General features: G+C 38.9%; 1 protein-coding gene across 1 annotated transcript; it reads left to right on the forward strand.

Moving 5' to 3' along the window:
* Positions 1-1,074: 1,074 nt before the first annotated feature.
* Positions 1,075-1,552, forward strand: LOC103107344 (small ribosomal subunit protein eS17-like). The gene has a single exon (XM_060195712.1). It carries the CDS (start codon positions 1,090-1,092, stop codon positions 1,495-1,497), a length of 408 nt encoding a protein of 135 aa, XP_060051695.1. The 5' UTR covers positions 1,075-1,089; the 3' UTR covers positions 1,498-1,552.
* Positions 1,553-19,469: the final 17,917 nt, after the last annotated feature.

Here is a 19,469-nt window from a genome sequence, read left to right on the forward strand (position 1 = left end):
GTAGCAAAAATGGCCACCTCATGCAGTAACTTTTCCTGTATCTAAACACCGAAGTGAAGAAGCCAGCAAGAGAGAGAGGTGTGGAAGAAGAAGAGCTTTTATGGGAGTAGCTCTCACGAGAATGGGAAGGGGGAGGAGTAACCATAGCACTCCAGGGTAGGATAATAACTCTCATGAGAATGGGAAGGGGGAGGAGCAACCAGAGCACTGCAACCATTTTGGGGAATAGACAGTGCCCTGAGGGCACAACATGGTGGAATAGGCGCTCCGAGAATGTCCCAACTCTCGCGGGAACTAGCAATAGACTGAGGGGTCAACATGGCAGATGTGACTGCATCTGCATAATTTCCCAGCATCTTCCCCTTTCCTTTTATCTAATGGCCAAGGCAACAGTCTGTAAAGTCTATGAACTACTCAGGGTGAGTCTATGAACAACCAGCAACGTGAAGGGAAGGAAGCTGCTGTAAAATTGTCTAAAGTGTCCAAAGGGTATATCAGCAAGTCCGATAGAAGTCTCAGTCCAAAGTAGGTGACTAAGGGGAGAAATGGCAGGGGATGAAACGCTGCATGAGGAAGGTCAGCTGCTGGAATTCTGCTTTTCTGTAGAGAGTGAGCTAGAACCGACAAAACATGACAGGTAAAGCAGAAGCAGGAAAGGCAGACAGGCAGTAAAAAAGTCCTGTCCTTAGAGTCTGTGAATCAGGTTCTTTAGATCACGTCAAGTGACTCTAGGGTTTCAGGGGGTGTGCCACTGTAGTCGTGCCATCTAGTTGGTGATGTCAGAGTGTTCAGGGGTCCAGATGTTTTTTTTCTTTTTTCTTTCCAGGATTCCTGTGAAAGAAACACAATCTGCTTCTCGTGGTTAGCAGGGCATCTGATTTGAAATTTCTATTTATTTATTTATTTTATTATAGAAAAAGAGGTTTGGTGCCTTAGCCAACTGAGTATTGGGGGGATGTAGCTTTCCTATTTATTTATTATTATTATTATTATATTATTTGTCATGGTAATCAGCCATTATCTGGAAGGTCCTGGGTGATTCACAGGGAAAAAGAACTTATCTTTTCTCTTTTCCCTGGGACCACCAACATGGGCCGTGTCCGCACGAAGACTGTGAAGAAGGCGGCACGGGTGATCATCGAGAAGTACTATATGCACCTGGTCAACGACTTCCACACCAACAAGCGTGTGTGCGAGGAGATCGCCATCATCCCCAGCAAGAAGCTTCGCAACAAGATCGCGGGCTACGTCATGCACCTCATGAAGCGCATCCAGAGGGGCCCGCTGCGTGGCATCTCCATCAAGCTGCAGGAGGAGGAGAGGGAGCGCAGGGACAACTACGTGCCCGAGGTCTCAGCCCTGGACCAGGAGATCATCGAAGTCAACCCCGACACAAAGGAGATGCTGAAGCTGCTGGATTTCGGCAGCCTGTCCAACCTGCAGGTCACACAGCCTACAGTGGGGATGAACTTCAAGACTCCGCATGGAGCCGTGTGAGCCTCTGCTGTGCCCTCGTGTTTTCAATAAACCACAGACAAAAAAAAAAAAAGAACTTATCTTTTAACAAAGACTCTAAGGTGTAGGGAAGCAGGAACTTATCTTTTAACAGACTCTATGGCCATGCCAATAGCAACCTTGAGGGCACATATGGCTCCCCACATGTCCCCCTTTCTTATATGTATATATATATATATATATATATATATATATATATATATATATATATATATATATACACATATATATATACACACACATATATATATGTATATATATATATAAGGGCGCATGTTTTGATGTTTGGCGGACTTTATTTTGTGGCAGAGTGGACTGTGCCTGTCTTAGGTTGGGGATCAGCCTTCTGTCTTACCCATCACTGGAACACCTGGTCATTTTTGCCCAGTAGTACCAGGTGCCCTGTCTTAGGTTGACTGGATAGCGCTAGTTTCCCCTTTACCCGTAATTGGCTAGCCAGCCCTCTACATGGTGGATGTTCTGATGGAGGGGGGCAAATCCTCTGCAGCAACTCCATATTCTGCCATGTCCAGCCTATGATAGTGAGCTTGTATAGGCTGCATCTTTATGGCATCAATCTGTTGCTGCAAAAAGGCCATGAGCTTGTTAAGAATTATAGGACCTACTGTGAGCAGAAGAAGTAAAACAAGCAAGGGTCCCACAACTGAGGGTAGCCAGGTAAGGAAGGGGGAATTTATCCATTGGTATGAAGAGGTGGGATCATATCTCAAGTCTAAGGGAAGCATTCAGTGGATGTGATGTCCAGGGGAACAGCCATTTGTCTTTTGGGGTAGTAAAGGATGTCTGTGGCATGGTTGATGTTATAAAGGGAAACATCTTTAAATTGTTGGCTGACAAAGGCAGGCCTATGGTGGCAAGACAAGATACACCAGTTAAGTGTACAAGAATATGTGAATGTTGTTAATTCACATAAGTTGTATATGGAGGAACTTCTTATAGTTTTATACCTTTTATATGAGTAGATGCTTCTTCATGTGAAGGCTCTGACATAGTTGTAGTCAATTAGTTGTGAAAAAAAAACTTTTAACAAGTTAGAAGTTTACTATAATTGATGATTCAATTATAATTGGTTTAAGTATCTTTATAATTTTGTTAAAAGGCGGCCATTTTTGCTACCTCCACGTGGCCCAACCTGTTTCTCTCTCACCCAACTCTGAGGTGCCAGCACAAATAAAGATTTGTGTTCTCTCTTCGCTCCGAATCTCCTCTCTTCTTCGCGGTGCAGCCTGACAAAATATCACAACAGACACCACAGAAATCCAAAATATCATGCAAGGATTCTATGAACAAGTTCCTAGAAACCTATAAACCTCCAAAATTAAACCAAGAGGAACTAGAAAACATGAACAGGTCAATCACAGACAAAAAAAAAAAATTCAAAAAGCTAGAAGGAAATAAGAAAGAGAAAAACATTCAAATACTAATCAATGCCTTAATCACAGGAGTGAGGAAAGCTTTTGAAGGAAATATTATCATAAATGGGGAAACAACAAATGACACTTAGAAAGAAAACATAAACAATCTCAAAGTAATTAGCTATAAGTTCAAATAACTGAATTAAGAGCCAGCTAGCAGAACATACTAACACAGTATCTGAAAAGGGTGAGCAAAATAGTTAAACTAAGGGAAACAGCCTATGGAAGTAAGAGCAGAATAACTGAGGCAGAAAACAGATCATAGCTAAGGCAGTACTAAGAGGGAAAATTCATAGCCATCCAGGCATACATTAGAAAACAAGAAAAATATGCAGCTATTAAGAACAATGAGCCCACCTTATCAGACCCATCTTGGACAGAGCTAGAAGGAATTATGTTAAGTGAGCTAAGTCAGAAAGATAAAGATGAGTATGGGATGTCCCCACTCATCAACAGAAGTTGAGAAAGAAGAACAGAAAGGGAAACTAAAGGCAGGATCTGATTAAATCGAGAGCAGGGCACCAATGTAAAAACACTATGGTGAAGGGGAGGGTGGCCATTGGGCTTCCTGGCATGGTGGAGTGTGGGCGTGCGGGGGTTGGTGGTGGGGATGGGACACAGTCTTTTGATGGTGGGAGTGGTGTTTATGTACAATCCTATTAAAGTGTAAACATTATATAAACCACTATTTAATTAATATGAGAGGAAAAAACTGATGATATGTCTAGAACTTCTTAAAACACAGACTGAGTCTTTTTAATACATAGGCTGCCTTTTTCTGGACTTTTGTCCTGGTTCATTTCTGCAGTGCTTCTTTTTGGTTTGACCATTATATTTAGTGTCTTGAAATTTGTGTCTTGGGTTTTGCTGTCAGGTATGGAGGTATGGTGTAAAGTGGCCTCCGGTTTGTTAGTTCCTGGGCCCCTAAAATCAGTCATCGGTGTGTCTCAGGAATGGGTGAAGCTCTTATTCTAGTGGTGACTCCATTGCCTTTGGAAGATGAGAGGTATTCAAATTGAAAAGAGAAATAGACAACTGGAACAGCAATATGACACCCACTACACTGAGCATGGCTCCTTAACTCTTGGAGGGTCCCTCTCTCACACCTTTTCAATGCTCTGATTATGCTTGTTTAGGTCTACTTGTGGTTAATTGTGTTACTTAAGAGGTGATTGTTGTAAATTTGAACAGTTATTAATGTTTTAATTCAATACCTGAGGTGAAGCAAGGTAGTTGCTAAACTGTTAGCTGTGAAGTTACCTGGAAATTATTTTTCCAGTTTGCCCTGGGAGCTTAACAATAGGTAGATTCATCAGTTAATCAGTCACTAGTGACTAAGAGAAAACAGTGATAAGGTATGAAAGTAAGAGTGATAAGATAAGAGCGATAACAGAGATAACAGAGGTCAGTTAAGGGAGGAAATAGATACTAAGAAAGGGAAATGCTTTGATTACACAAGTATGTGACAGATTGGGGCTGGATCCAAAATTTTCTTCCTTAGTTTCATTAGCTAAATCTAAACTCTACCAGGCATTATATTGACATCCAGTGGTCTTGGAGAGATGAGCTCTTCTTTGGTCTTCTTCTGCCACCAGTAATGTGTTCAGCTGCTTCACTTTTATTTCGAAGCCAGCCTCACCAAATGTCTTTTTGAGGATCTCTTTGCCACCCCTTTCCCATCCACTGGCCACAGGTATCTGTACTCACCTGTGACTTAGTAAATTTCTGAAGAAACCCTGGTGTTATTTTGTTGAGTTTTTCAGGTGATTTTTTCTTTCACTACTTTTTCTAGTTTCCCAGGAGAGTGGTCTGAAACAGCTCTTACACCATACTTGCACCTCCAAAGTCTCTTTGCTTCACTTTTAACAGACCTCAGATATCTCAAGGTTGGATCAGTTTTATTACTTGATAGTTACTGTCTTCTTCAACTGACATACATACTATGTACAGGCTCGAGGGTTTCATTTCTGTTTTTATCTTCATTTGTGCTAATGAGTAGCTCTTTGATTCTGAATCCTGGTGATCATGTGGAATCAGCTCTGTATGAGACTGGAGAAGACAAGACTCGCTCTTTGTTGCTTTGCCCACCTGGAATGTTTCTATTTTTAGTTCAACCTGCCAGCTCATGCCCATCCAGGCTCAGCAAAGGCTGAAAGAAAGCAAGAGTCCCTGCTTTGTGCAGCTTTTGTTGGTCTCCTTGTCCTTTTGATGACTGTAAGCTGATTGAGAGCTGCGGTACTCCAGGTGGAATCCTTTGCTTCTCTCTCTGACTTCCTAACTTTCCCACCTTCTCGGAGGGCTTAAATAAACCACAGGAAGAAGTTAATTGGAAATACAAATTTATAGTTAATCATTCATGTTGCAGCACCATATCCAAATAATCTAAAGTAACAGGAGCTCTCTCAGGGTCATTGAAATGTGCAAAGTTATCTTTCCAATGCATTTTAAAAGTCTAGATGAATTGCATGTCATATAAATGCATTATAAAAGATTCCAATTGAGTTATTGGATTAAACGAACCTTTCAAAACCTTTCAGAGAAAAAGAGGTGGTATTTGGTGTGATGGAATAGTCAATGCTTGACTTCATACTTACATGAAACAGCTATCTTCAAGGAAGACTTTGCTTAAAAAAAGAAAATAAAAGAAATAAACCAATGAACTCCTGGCTGTATCAAATATATCATAATTGTTTTTAATTGCAGAATATCTAGGATATTCTCAGGAAGAAAAACATTAAATAAACTCTTGTCTTTTGTGATCCACAACTAAAATGATAAAAAGATATTCAATCTCTTTCACTATCCAACATCTCTTATTACTCACTAAATGATTGATTATTCACATGCTGAAAGCTGTCTGGATTTCTTTCTTCTCTCTAATAGCAAGCATCACATTATGCTAATGTCAGAATTAACAGGAAGCTAAAAGCCAATCTCTGACCAGTGAACTAGTACAGAAGAATGAGAATAGACATGATAAACATATAACAAAGTATGTAATTTTATTTATTCTTTAATTTTCACTATTATCAACCTATGCTTTAGAAAATTATTTTAAAAGAATCTACCAGTCTGATAGTGCCAGATAGTGGTGTACTTTGTTGAATGTATACATTACCATGTGCAAGGACCTAAGTTCAGGTCCCTGCTCCCTACCTACAGGGGGATGCTTCACTAGTGGTGAAATAGGTCTGCAAGTATCATTCTCTCTCCTCTGTCTTTTCTCTCCTCTCAATTTCTATCTATCCTATCAAATAAAATAGGGAAAAGAAGAAGGAGAAGGAGAGGAAGAAAGAGGAAGAAAAAGGAGGAGGAGGAGGAAGAGGAGAAGAGGAAGAAGAAGGAGAAGGAGGAGAAGGAGAAGAAGAAGAAGAAGAAGGAGGAAAAGATTAGCTGCCGGGACCAGAGGATTAATAGTGCCAGTGCTGTACCCCAACGATAACCCTGGTGACAATAAACAGCAACACAACAACAACAACAACAACCTACCAGTTTGGAATCCTTTTAATTAGTAGGCTTTATAGTGAACTAGGAGTTAAGAATTTAAAGTCACTCTTAGAGGTGCTTAATTTTATTTGAATGATGTTCTACAGTTACCTATGGGAATAACTGAGTCTCTGATCCCCATTGCCTAAATTCCCAAGTACACTTCTCTACTGTCTTTCTTTTCCTTATCTCACTTTTAGTTTCCTGTGTCTCTGTTTCTACTGATTCGTCTTGGATATCCTCAGTTTGCTCTTCAAATTTAAGGTAATATTTTGTTCAGATATTCTTGCCTGCTTATTCTTCACTTGTTATGTCCATACTAGGATATATATCAAAGTACCTCCAGTTTGGGACCCTGTTCCTACTAAAATATTGTTTTTGATAGTAATAATGGTAAGCTAAACTAAATGTAAAGTCAACTTTGTGTATGCCAAAATGGCTCTGCAAAACATTGGATTTTTTGGATAAAGTTTGTATTGTTATTTATAACTGGACATTGTGAAAAAAATATTGTAGCCACTGACAAAGTTTACAACAATTTTTCTCTCTTCAAACCCACAATTCAAAATTTCATTGAACAACTACCATGTGCCACATATTGACTTTATTTCTCTCAGGTAATTTTTCCAGTCTAATCCCACTTGAATGGAGTCCTAGAGTTTCTTGTAGGGGGCAGGCAGGAAGAGTAAATTAGCTGGTTTCTTTCATGCCAGTGGTTTTTGTGGCAGAACGGAGGTGACCGTATAACTCAGAGTCTCAGAAAAAACCACCAGGCCAGGACAAATGAATCCAACATGATAAGTTGGGTACAAACCAGATTATGAGGCCTGGAGGAGACAGAAAGAGATCAGGTCATAAATCTTACCAGTTGCCAATTTTAACAGTTGATGCTAGCCTAAACTAACACCCAGGGACAGTTGCAGTGATTCTCCTGTGATTGCTAGTCCAGAGAAGAGCAGATGGAGACTATAAACCCCATGTCTCTTTCTCTACTGTCAGGAGAACAAAGGAAACATAACCAGATTTCTCTCAAAGGAGAGAATGAAGTGAGAAAGCATATGAAATACTGGATATTTATGCAAAAGACTGAGTTCTGTAGAAATAATTGCTTTAATTTATAAGACACAAGTAAACTCAGTTTTTGTTACCACTCAGTAGGTGGGTGTTAATGAGGAATTTTAGATTGGCTACAGAGAATATAAAGCAACTGAATTTTTTCTATACACTTGTGTGAAGTAAAAGGCATTTTGGAATTGTGTGTGTGTGTGTGTATGTGTATGTGTGTGTAGGGAAGTTTGTGGAGCAAGGACCTTTTACAAACTTCAGAGAGGAAGTGGTGGTAATGAAAAAAAATTAGAACAGGTTATTGAGTGGTTCTGAAGAACAGCAATCAGTGACCTCCACCCTCAACTTGCTCCCTTTCTGTAGGAATAAAGACATCAATTATACATTTCTACTAGATAATAGAATGGGAGGACTTACTAGTAATAAAACAACACATAGTAAGGGTGTACAAAATTATTAACTTGATTCTGAGAATCATGAAATTATTGAAGAAGTGGTATTCTGACATATAAGTAGACTTCATTAAAAAAATCACTTTATGGGGGGATAATGATTTACAAGTTATTGCCACAAGCTTTCTTTTTTTTTTCACATATACTTATCTCCCTATCACAAGTGTCTGCATGCCACACTCACCAACACCGAAGTCTAGTTTTACCATAGTGCACTGGGCCTCCAATTCTCATTGAACCCTCTTATACATCCACCCCTAAATTTGTTGCAATAAACCATAGCTAGTCTAAGTCTCAGCCTAATTATTCCCCCACTATTTTTAAGTCCCACCTATGAGTGAGATCCAGTTTTCATCCTTATTCTTATTTACTTTACTTAACACAATTGCTAGAAGTTCCAGCCAAGCTGTAGTAAAAGAAAAGACTCCATCATTTCTAAGCTTAGTATTTTATTGTGTTTATATAGCAAAGCTTCCTACTCACCAGATGAGTAGATTTCCCTAAGGAGTATCTTCAAGAGTTCAGTACAGTAGCAAGAAAAAAAGACTTTTTAAAAAAAATTTATATATTTATTTATTCCCTTTTGTTGCCCCTGTTATTTTATTGTTGTTGTAGTTATTACTGTTCTTGTTATTGATGACGTTGTTGGATAGGACAGAGAGAAATGGAGAGAGGAGGGGAAGACAGAGAGGGGGAGAGAAAGATAGGCACCTGCAGACCGGCTTCACCACTTGTGAAGCGACTCCCCTGCAGGTGAGGAGCCAGGGGCTCTAATCGGGATCCTTATGCCAGTCCTTGTGCTTTGTACCACCTGTACTTAACCCACCGCACTACTGCCCGACTCCCAAAAAAAGACTTTTTAAGGGAAAAATGAAATGCTCATTTTTGCTCAGGGTAGATAGGTCATGGAGGGAAGGGGCTGAAGAGTGTGACATATTGTAAAGCTGAGCTCACAGGGCAGGAATGGAATTTGTCATTTAGTCTATGGGACATTAGGATTTTTGAATGGATTTTGTTCACCTTGATCCTTGAAAAAAAAGCATACTCCTAAATGACTTCTTTAAGAACAATCATAGGCTAGAATGGGTTTAATAATATGTCATTTTAGGTGTTCTATGGAAAAAGAGGTTCTATGTCCAGTAAGTTTGAGCAATGTCATAAGCCAAATTTTTTCTTATGACCCAAGTTCAAACTTCCAGTCCCCACCTACAGGGGGGAGGCTTCATGAGCTTCAAGCATGGCTCCCTTTTTTCTTCTCAATTTCTCTCTGTCTAGATAGAAGTTATTATTATGATTATTAATAATAATAATAGCCTCCAGGAACAATGGATTCCTTGTGTAGGCACAGCTTTAGTGATAACCCTGGTGACAACACAGAAAAACAACAAACCAAGCAAAAGAAAAACAGACCAAAAACACCAAAGCCAAATGTGCTCCTTGAGATTTAAAATACATATTATTTGAAAGTGACTTGTAAAGGCAGCATAGTCAGCCTCGCATCAGACATTTCAGTAGGAAATGTGGAGGCAGCAGAGAGAATGGGATTACATATTCAAGGTGCTAAAAGACAACAAATGCCAGCTACACACATTTTACCCTGCAAGATCATCATTCAAATATAAAGGAACAATTAAAACAGTACCAGATATGTAAAAACCAAAGGAGTTTTTAGCAAAACCTGCCTTGCTAGAGTTACTGAAAGGAGTGCCACACAAAAGGATACAAGGAATATTTAACTCCCAGCAAGGTGATACACAGTAAACAGACTCAGAAACACAAGTCATAGAAATATGTGACAACTTTAATGTATGAAAGGGGAGGAAGAAATGAATAAATGCTGTTAAAGCAAAGAATAAAGAGACAAGAATAGTTTTAAAAAGACTCCCTTAGATGCTTTTATATATGACATATGACTCTATATATAACACATTAAATTTTTAGTAGTGATTTAATAATGATTAACAAGATTGTAGAGTAAGAAGGGTACAATTTCATATAATTCCCACCACCAGAGTTCTGTATCCCATTCCTCCATTGGAAGTTTCACTGTTCTTTATTCCTTTGGGAGTATGGACCAAACACCTCATCACAGACCCCTGCAAGCGTCAACCCGACTTTGACCTAGCACGTTATGATTGGGCTCTCCTCAATCGCTATCGAACAGGCCATGGCCAGTACACCGCTATGTTCCATCGCTGGGGAGCCAGAGATGACCCGAACTGCCCCTGCGGCTACAGACAGACTATGACCCACATAGTCAACGACTGCCACCTCTCCAGATTCAAAGGAGGTCTCGAAACTTTACATCAGGCTCAACCTGATGCTGTTGACTGGCTACGGAAGAAGGGCAAACGCTAGAAGAAGAAGAATGGACCAAAATTCTTTAGGGGGTGCAGAAAGTAGAAGCTCTGGTTTTTATAATTGCTTCTCTTCTGAGCATGGTCATTGGAAAGTGGATCCACCCCCATATCATTCCAACCTGGGATAGGGTTCCGGGAAGGTGAGGTTCCAGGACACATTGGTGAGGTCATCTGTCTAGGGAAGTCAGGATGGCCGTCATGGTAACATCTGCAACTTGGTGGCTGAAAAAAGGTAAGATATAAAGCAGGGCAAATAATAATAAACAAGAACCTAAAAGTAAGAATAAAACAGATGGAACTGGTTAAGCTCACGTGGTGCAAAACACAAGGACCAGCATAAGGATCCCAGTTCAAGCCCCCGGCTCCCCATCTGCAGGGGAGTCACTTCACAGGCGGTGCAGCAGGTCTGCACGTGGCTATCTTTCTCTCCCCCTCTCTGTCTTCCCCTCCTCTCTCCATTTCTCTCTGTCCTATCTAACAACAATGACATCATCAACAACAACAATAATAACTACAACAACAATGAAAAACAAGGGCAACAAAAAGGGAAAATAAATATAAAAAAATAAAAATAAAAAAAATCATTGAAAGAAACCAGATGGAACTAAGGCTCTTCATATGGGAAGAAGTTAGGAAGTCTATTTTAGGCATATTCCTAGGGGCCCATGACTTTAGTTGTTTTTGCTTAAGTCTAATAACTAACATGCAGGTGGGCTAAAAGTATTGTCTGGGAAGATGGTGTCAGAGTTGAGAATAGATCTAGAAAGTGGATTGGGGGAGAGAGTAGCTCCCAAATAGGAGGAATGTTTATATAACACATTAATTTTTTTTTTACTTATTTATTATTGGATAGAGACAGAGATAAATTGAAAGGGGAGAGGGGAATAGAGATAGATAGATAGGTGATAGATAGATAGAGATAAAGAGACACCTGCAGTCCTACTTTACTGCTTGAAGCTTTTCTCCTGCCTGTGTGGACCAGGGACTTGAATCTGCATCCTTGCACACTGTAATGTGTGCACTTAACCAGGTGTACCACCGCCTGCCCCATATATACCACATTTACACACATAAAGTCCTCTATGTTATACCCCTCAGGCTACAATACAATGTATTATAGGAAAAATATCAATAGTTTCCAGTATGTGAAGAAAGCAAATTTGAAAAAAGTTGCTGCAAAGTGGGTGGACTATAAGACACAATATTGCAAACATGACCTTAAACACACATAAGAAACATGGTAACTAAAAATATGCATATAAAGAAAGTAATAGGCAGATATTTGGAGGTGGTTGTTTGTTCCATGGAAGGGCTAAGTAAGACTCGCTACTGGCAGAACTCTGTAAAAGAAAATTTATAAAGGAAAAAATAACTTTAGAAACAGACCAAATTAAAGAACCTCAAGGAATTATATATGATGAAAGGATGAGAAAAAAGAGCAAGGAAACATACTAAAGAGAAGGTGGCACTATTCAAGAAGATATCAAGGGCATGTAAATGTATTATATATAGATGTATTATATGTATTATATAATTGTGTATGTACATACATCCAAGAGAATATGCTAAAAACTGTTCTCATCATTCTTTTCTTGAACAGCATCTATCCAGTTCCTCCTCCCCTTCCATACTTACAAGTTGTCTTACTTTATGGAAAGTGCTTACACAAATAAAAAGTTACCTTATGATTCAGTAGTACCACTTTTATGAATTTATCTAAATAAATTTGAAGGAATATAAGCACCCCTGTGTTCATAGCTGCATTATTCATAATAGCTAAAGAATGAGAGCAGCCTAAATGCCCATCAGCAGAAGAATAGTTAATGAAGATATGGGATAATATGTCCTTGCACCTCACCTCTCATAGCTCTATCCTACTATGGAAAGATAGAAACAGACTAGGGAAATGGACTGACTAGCCAATGTGTATGTCCAGTGGAGGAGGACTTAGAGAAGCCAGAACTCCTTTCTGCACTGCCCCCCACCCCAATTTTGGTCCATACTTCCAGAAGTGGAAAATCTTAGGGATAGATGATTAGAGGGCTCCAAACACCACTGGGACTTTGAACATTCGTGACCAGTAATTTTTTTTTTTTTTTAATACTATCACTTGGAGGGAAAAGAATCTGGAAAACACCAGAGAAAGTCAGGAGAAATTTCACAGGAATCATACAAGGAGAGTAGGGAATTTGTTTATAATAGAATAGGAAGAAGCAGGTGAGGAAGAAAAAGAGCTAAGTAGATAGAGAGGGAGAGAGAAAAAAAGCACTATTCAATTTTGTTATGTATTGGTGCTAGGGATTGTGCCTAGGACCTCTGGAGCTTCAGGCATGAAAGTCTGGTGCACAACTATTGTGCTGTCTTCCTGGCCCTTGATTAATTTATGTCCTGATGAACTGTCAGAGAAGTACCCACCCTGTTTTCAGTTATGAAGAACAATATTCTGGCTACCTGGATGGGCATTTCATTTTATTAAATCCTATGGGATATATTTCTAATAACCTGAGGTAGCAAATTTAGTTCTGTTCCTTGAACCTGACGGAATATAGCACAACATTATTGCTCTCATTTTATAGATGAAGAAACCATGGCTCAGAGAGATGAGGTGTTTTGCTCAAGTTCATAAAACTTGAAGGCACTGGAGTCAAAGGCAGAAGCCAGATTTGTCTGATGCAGAGCCCATATTACATCTAATTCAATATAAAGCTTCTGCTAGCTGGGAAACAGAGAATGGATTACAAAACACTTCAGAATTAGCATCCATGGTGCTTGGTGACCTAGTAACTGTTTCATTTGCATATCATTATACAAAAGGTCTTAGAATTTTTTTTTAAATCTTCTCCCATTTATTTTTAACCTCATTTGCACTGTAGGCAGGTAACATAAAATCACAGACTCAAAGGACTGTTGACTCTGTTGGGTCTGGTTCTTTATGTTCTTTTTAAAATTTTTGAAATACTTGTGAATTTGCTTCAGTTTAGCAGTTGAGATTTCTTAAATATAATAGCTCGTGATTTCTGGCATTGGTGAAAAAGCTTTTCTTCTACTCACCAGCCTAGATGAGAGAAAGGAGTAAAACACCTATCCCACAAATTTCCTAAAACCATTCCTTGCCCTCTATCACAGCAATAAGCATTTCTGTTGACAAAGCTTGGCTGAACCTTTGTTCTGCCTTCAGGAAGGGCCTACTAAACTCTCTCTGAAAGAACTTCCAGGGAAATTGTATTCCATGGAAATTCTGTGGAAAAAGAGGACTTGTACAAATTTAAAGTCAAACTATTTACACAAGTGAGGTCTAACATTTATCCTTTATAGGGACTTTTTTGGTTCACGATGTGAAGAAGATAGAAGTAAATGTATTTTAGAAGTAGTGTTGTGTGAGGAAGAATGTAGATATATATCATACTGGATCTTTTTTGACGTATCATAACCTCTACAATGTCAGGGACCGATTCTTTTTGTTCTTTATTTCATTTGCATCTCCATTGCTACTTAATAGCTGCCTATTATGAACTGGAGGCTATTAAGATTAAATTAAGTCATAAGGGTCAGAGACTTTTCTCTCCAGTGGAGAGGAAAAAGCCAAGTGAGGACACAGTGAGAAGGCAGCTATCAAGCCAGGTAGATTCATCAGAAGCCAAACTTGTTAGCACCTTGATTTTGGACTTTCAAACTCCAGAAGTGAAAAAATAAGTATCTCTGTTGCTTAAGCTTTCTTAGTCTATAGTATTTTGTTATGGCAGCCTAAACAGATTTGATTTACTAGCCTTCCAAAATTTTTATTGCTGTTTTTCTTTTTTAAAATTAGTAAATTTATTGAGACTTACTCTGTGTTTTGGCATATGGTCTATCCCTGAGAATTTTTCATGAACACATGGAAAGAATGCTTATTCTGGAGCTTGGGGGGTGAAATGCAATTTTTTAAAGTAGGTTGTTAAAGTTTCTTATTATTATAGTGTTGTCTGTATCTTCCCCTTGGTCTATTACTATTTTTTATATACATTGGATCTGCTATTTGCTATTTGGAATATATGTATATACACAAATATATATATATGTGTATATATATAATCAAAGTTAGTATAATAAAAGTCACAGATGTACTTATAAGACCAGGTATCAAAAAAATTAAAAAGTTCTGATTCATACATTCCACAATAAAAAAAATAAAATTTAAGGGCCCTGGTAGTGGCATTCTGCTTAAGTGCATGTTATCATGCATAAGGACCCAGGTTCAAGTCCCCAGTCCCCACCTGCAGGGGGTAAGATTTACAAGTGGTAAAGCAGTGTTGCTGGTGTCTCTGTTTCTCTTCCCCTCACCATTCTCCTTCTCTCTGTCCTATCAGATTAAATAAATAAAAAAGAAAGACATCTCTATAAATTAAAATTTAAAAGTAAAACATTTTAGATTTAGCAATTTTCAAAGAACTCTTTTATGTAACTTATTAATTAAAGAAAAAAAATTAAAACAACAAAATTGTATGATTTGGGCCAGGTGATATCTCACCTGGGTTGATGTACACATTACCACGTACAAGGTCCTGGGCGCAAACCCCCAGTCCCCATCTGCTTGGGGTAGGTTTCACAAGGGGTGAAGTGGTGCTATAGATGTCACTCTTTGTTTCAGTCTCCCGCTTCCCTCTCAACTTATATGTGCTCTATTGAGTTAAGAAAAGAGGAGAAAATGGCCCCTCAGAGCAGTGGATTCATCTTGTAGGCACCAAGTCCCAGTGATAACTCAGGTGGCAATAAAAAAAAAAAAAGAAAGAAAAAGTCACATGATTTAGTGATAAACATATTTTATCATAAGTTTTATGACATAACCAAATTGGCATATGCTACATCTGTATTTCTTTGTGTAGACAGTGAAGAGGACAAAAATCAATGAGATAATATGTATGGAAAGTTATAATCTGAGATAGTAGCAAAAGAACAAAAATAAATTTTCAATCCTATTGAATTTATATATTTTATAAATTGTAACATTATATATGTTTCAACTTCATGCCATTAAAAACCATTGTATATGATCTATTAGTTCACTAGGTGATACCTTTTGTTCACCTAACTATTCCCTACCCCCATTTCTTTTCTGGAAATCAGTAACTAGCAATTTAGAGATCAAAAACCTAATTCTGAAAAACTTGCACCTTTTATAAAAACTTTTAGAAGATATTTTTCTGCAATAATAGTAATTAGCTTTTGTTTTTTTCATTTTTATTAGTGATTTAATATTGATTTACAAAATTATGAGAGAACAGAGTCATAATTCTACACCATTCCCACCAACAGGGTTCTGTATTCCCATCCCTTCCACTGGAAACTGAGGTAGTTCTTCCAAGGTCATAGATATAGGTTGACTATTATAAATATATATACACACACACCCATTTTTTTCCTATGTGGGTCATAGTAGCACCTGCAACTTTGGTATATCCTAAGGACAGAAGTTGTTGGGTCTAGAGCAGGCCCATCTCTAGCCTTGTGAGTGTTCTCCAAACTGTTCTCCACAAAGGTTGGGTCAGTTTACATTCCCACCAGCAGTGCAGGAAGGTTCCTTTTTATTTTTTAGTCTACTTACTTATACTTTACATAACATTAAAATCTGTGTAACACTTAACAAAATTTAAGTGCTATAAAATGGTATGGATGGAAAGAAGTAGTGCAAGCCTCTCTTTGTAATCCTTCTATTTTAAAAAAGAAAACAAATTGGCACACAGCACTAAACTATCTATGGACTATTATGAAAGAGGGTATGTGCAAAATGTCTTCTGTTGGAATGGACTTATAAGAGATAATGCTTTGGTACTGTAACAAAAATAGGCACACAGACCAGTGGAACAGAATTGAAAGCCCAGAAATAAATCCCCACACCTATGGACATCTAATCTTTGACAAGGGGGCCCAAAGGATTAAATGGAAAAAGGAGGCTCTCTTCAATAAATGGTGCTGGGAAAACTGGGTTGTAAAATGCAGAAGAATGAAATTGAACCACTTTATCTCACCAGAAACAAAAATCAACTCCAAATGGATCAAAGACCTAGATGTCAGACCAGAAACAATCAAATACTTAGAGGAAAACATTGGTAAAACAGTTTCCGACCTACACCTCAAGGACATCTTTGATGAATCAAACCCAATTGCAAGGAAGACTAAAGCAGAAACAAACCAATGGGACTACATCAAATTGAAAAGCTTCTGCACATCCAAAGAAACTATTAAACAAACAAAGAGACCCCTCACAGAATGGGAGAAGATCTTCACATGCCATACATCAGACAAGAAACTAATCACCAAAATATATAAAGAGCTCAGCAAACTTAGCATCAAAAAAGCAAATGACCCCATCCAAAAATGGGCAGAGGATACGAACAAAACATTCACCTCAGAGGAGGTCCAAAAGGCTAACAAACATATGAAAAACTGCTCTAGGTTACTGATTGTCAGAGAAATGCAAATAAAGACAACACTAAGATACCACCTCACTCCTGTAAGAACAGCATACATCAAAAAGGACAGCAGCAACAAATGCTGGAGAGGTTGGGACAGAGGAACCCTTTTACATTGCTGGTGGGAATGTAAATTGGTCCAGCCTCTGTGGAGAGCAGTCTGGAAAACTCTCAGAAGGCTAGACATGGACCTTCCATATGATCCAGTAAATCCTCTTCTGGAGTTATACCCCAAGGACTCCATAACACCCAACCAAAAAGAGGTGTGTACTCCTATGTTCATAGCAGCACAATTCATAATAGCTAAAACCTGGAAGCAACCCAGGTGCCCAACACCAGATGAGTGGCTGAGAAAGCTGTGGTATATATACACAATGGAATACTATGCAGCTATCAAGAACAATGAACCCACCTTCTCTGACCCGTTTTGGACAGAGCTAGAAGGAATTATGTTAAGTGAGCTAAGTCAGAAAGATAAAGATGAGTATGGGATGACCCCACTCATCAACAGAAGTTGACTAAGAAGATCTGAAAGGGAAAATAAAAGCAGGACCTGACCAAATTGTAAGTAGGGCACCAAAGTAAAAGCCCTGTGGTGAGGGGTAGACATGCAGCTTCCTGGGCCAGTGGGGGGTGGGAGTGGGTGAGAGGGATGGGTCACAGTCTTTTGGTGGTAGGAATGGTGTTTATGTACACTCCTAGCAAAATGTAGACATATAAATCACTAGTTAATTAATATGATAGGGGGAAAATCAATTGTATGTCTCAAAGTTTTTCAAAACACAAACTGAATCTTTTAAATATATAAGCTGTGTATTTGATATGTGGACTCTCTCAAAAGCCTAGACCAAGTAGATCAGAAGCATCCAATAGCACAGCTATATACAAGATACTGGGTACTGTACAGAAAACCCTAACAAAAGGACTTTTCAAAATTAACCCAATTACCAAATAATGTGATGATAACATTAACTATCGATTGTCTTTTTGAACCCTAAGACAGCAGGAACCTCACATCTCCACTATAAGAGCCCCTACTTCCCCCAATCCTGGAACCCTTGGATAGGGCCCACTTTCCCGTATGCCTCTCCCAATCCATATCAAATAATATTGCATCCGCTGATCACAACCTAACCAACGCAACGATTGCCACCTCAACATGCTTCACTTCAGACTGTGTCCAGAGACTGCACGTGTGGAATGACAACCCTTTAGCTTCATTACTCGGGTGAGACCTTTCCTTTCATAGCATACTCTAATTCCATCTCAGGTGGTTCACTTTCTAACAAAGTGCCAAAACCATACACCAGTTTCTGTGAGAGAGAGCATATGTTCACACGTATCCATAAACTACTGCAAAATATATACCTGAAAGCAGAAGTACACTAGAGTTTGCAGTGTGTACCTCCCTAACACTTCCTCTCCACTATTCCAAGCTTTGGGTCCATGATTGCTCAACAGTTTGTTTGGCTTCGTATGTAACTCTCTTTTCAGTCACCAGGTTCCAGATGTCATCAGGATGCCGGCCAGGCTTCCCTGGATTGAAGACCCCACCAATGTGTCCTGGAGCTCAGCTTCCCCAGAGACACACCCTACTACGGAAAGAGAGAGGCAGACTGGGAGTATGGACCGACCAGTCAACGCCCATGTTCAGCGGGGAAGCAATTACAGAAGCCAGACCTTCTACCTTCTGCAACCCACAATGACCGTGGGTCCATGCTCCCAGAGGGATAGAGAATGGGAAAGCTATCAGGGGAGGTGGTGGGATATGGAGATTGGGTGGTGGGAATTGTGTGGAGTTGTACCCCTTCTCCCCTATGGTTTTGTTAATTAATCCTTTCTTAAATAAAAAAAAGAGATAATGCTTATATTTTCATTAATTTTATAGGCCTGTTATTAAACATAGCTAACATTAATTAAATTATGTAAGCTTACACTTAAATAAACACAATAGAAAAAGAATATTTAAAACTCAGAACTTTCTATTTTACAATTTATGATTTTCTCTGATCTTGAAATTATTTACATCTGTTGTGTTTGTGTGGTAGAAATACAATTTATTGCTGTGCTACTGCCTTTCCTTTCCTAACTTGGTTAGCAATGTTCTACTGACAGCTTTAAATGTGCATGGTAACTTGTGTTATGCAAATTATCCAGTGCTACAAACTTTTACTTGTTCATACCCTTCCATGAAAACTCAAGGGTTAAACTTCTATAGGCAGACAACTGGGGACAACAAAGAAAATTGACTGTAGAATTGACTTTGAGGCTCATTCAAGGTGACCTGGACAATGAACCAGCTAGGACCTAGAGGAATTTCTCCCAGTGGGGATGGAGATAAAGCCTTAGAGTCCCATAAGACCAAGGGTTGATCCAGTAGAGTGACAGAGGGCAGAAATTCATGTAAGCTAAAGTCTTTATAAGGAGGGCAGTTTGATGTTTCCATGCAATTTATAAGAGGCTAGTACTCTCAGACAGACTGGTTTGGGTAAGTAGTCTGTGTATTCTCCTTACTGATGAAGATATTTTCTTTTATTGACTTTGTAGACAAGGCAGACGAGCCCCTGTCAAATCTTTAATGAGAAATGTGGAGTCAGTGCTCACCTCGTGGAACTAGGAAGGAAGCAATGGAGCCCATGATTTTTGACTTTTGATTCTCTTCTTGCTGCTCCTAGTTTTTCCTTTCTTTGGCAAATCATAAACCAT

The sequence above is a fragment of the Erinaceus europaeus genome, chromosome 8 (genome assembly GCF_950295315.1).
Source record: "Erinaceus europaeus chromosome 8, mEriEur2.1, whole genome shotgun sequence".
NCBI lineage: Eukaryota > Metazoa > Chordata > Mammalia > Eulipotyphla > Erinaceidae > Erinaceus > Erinaceus europaeus.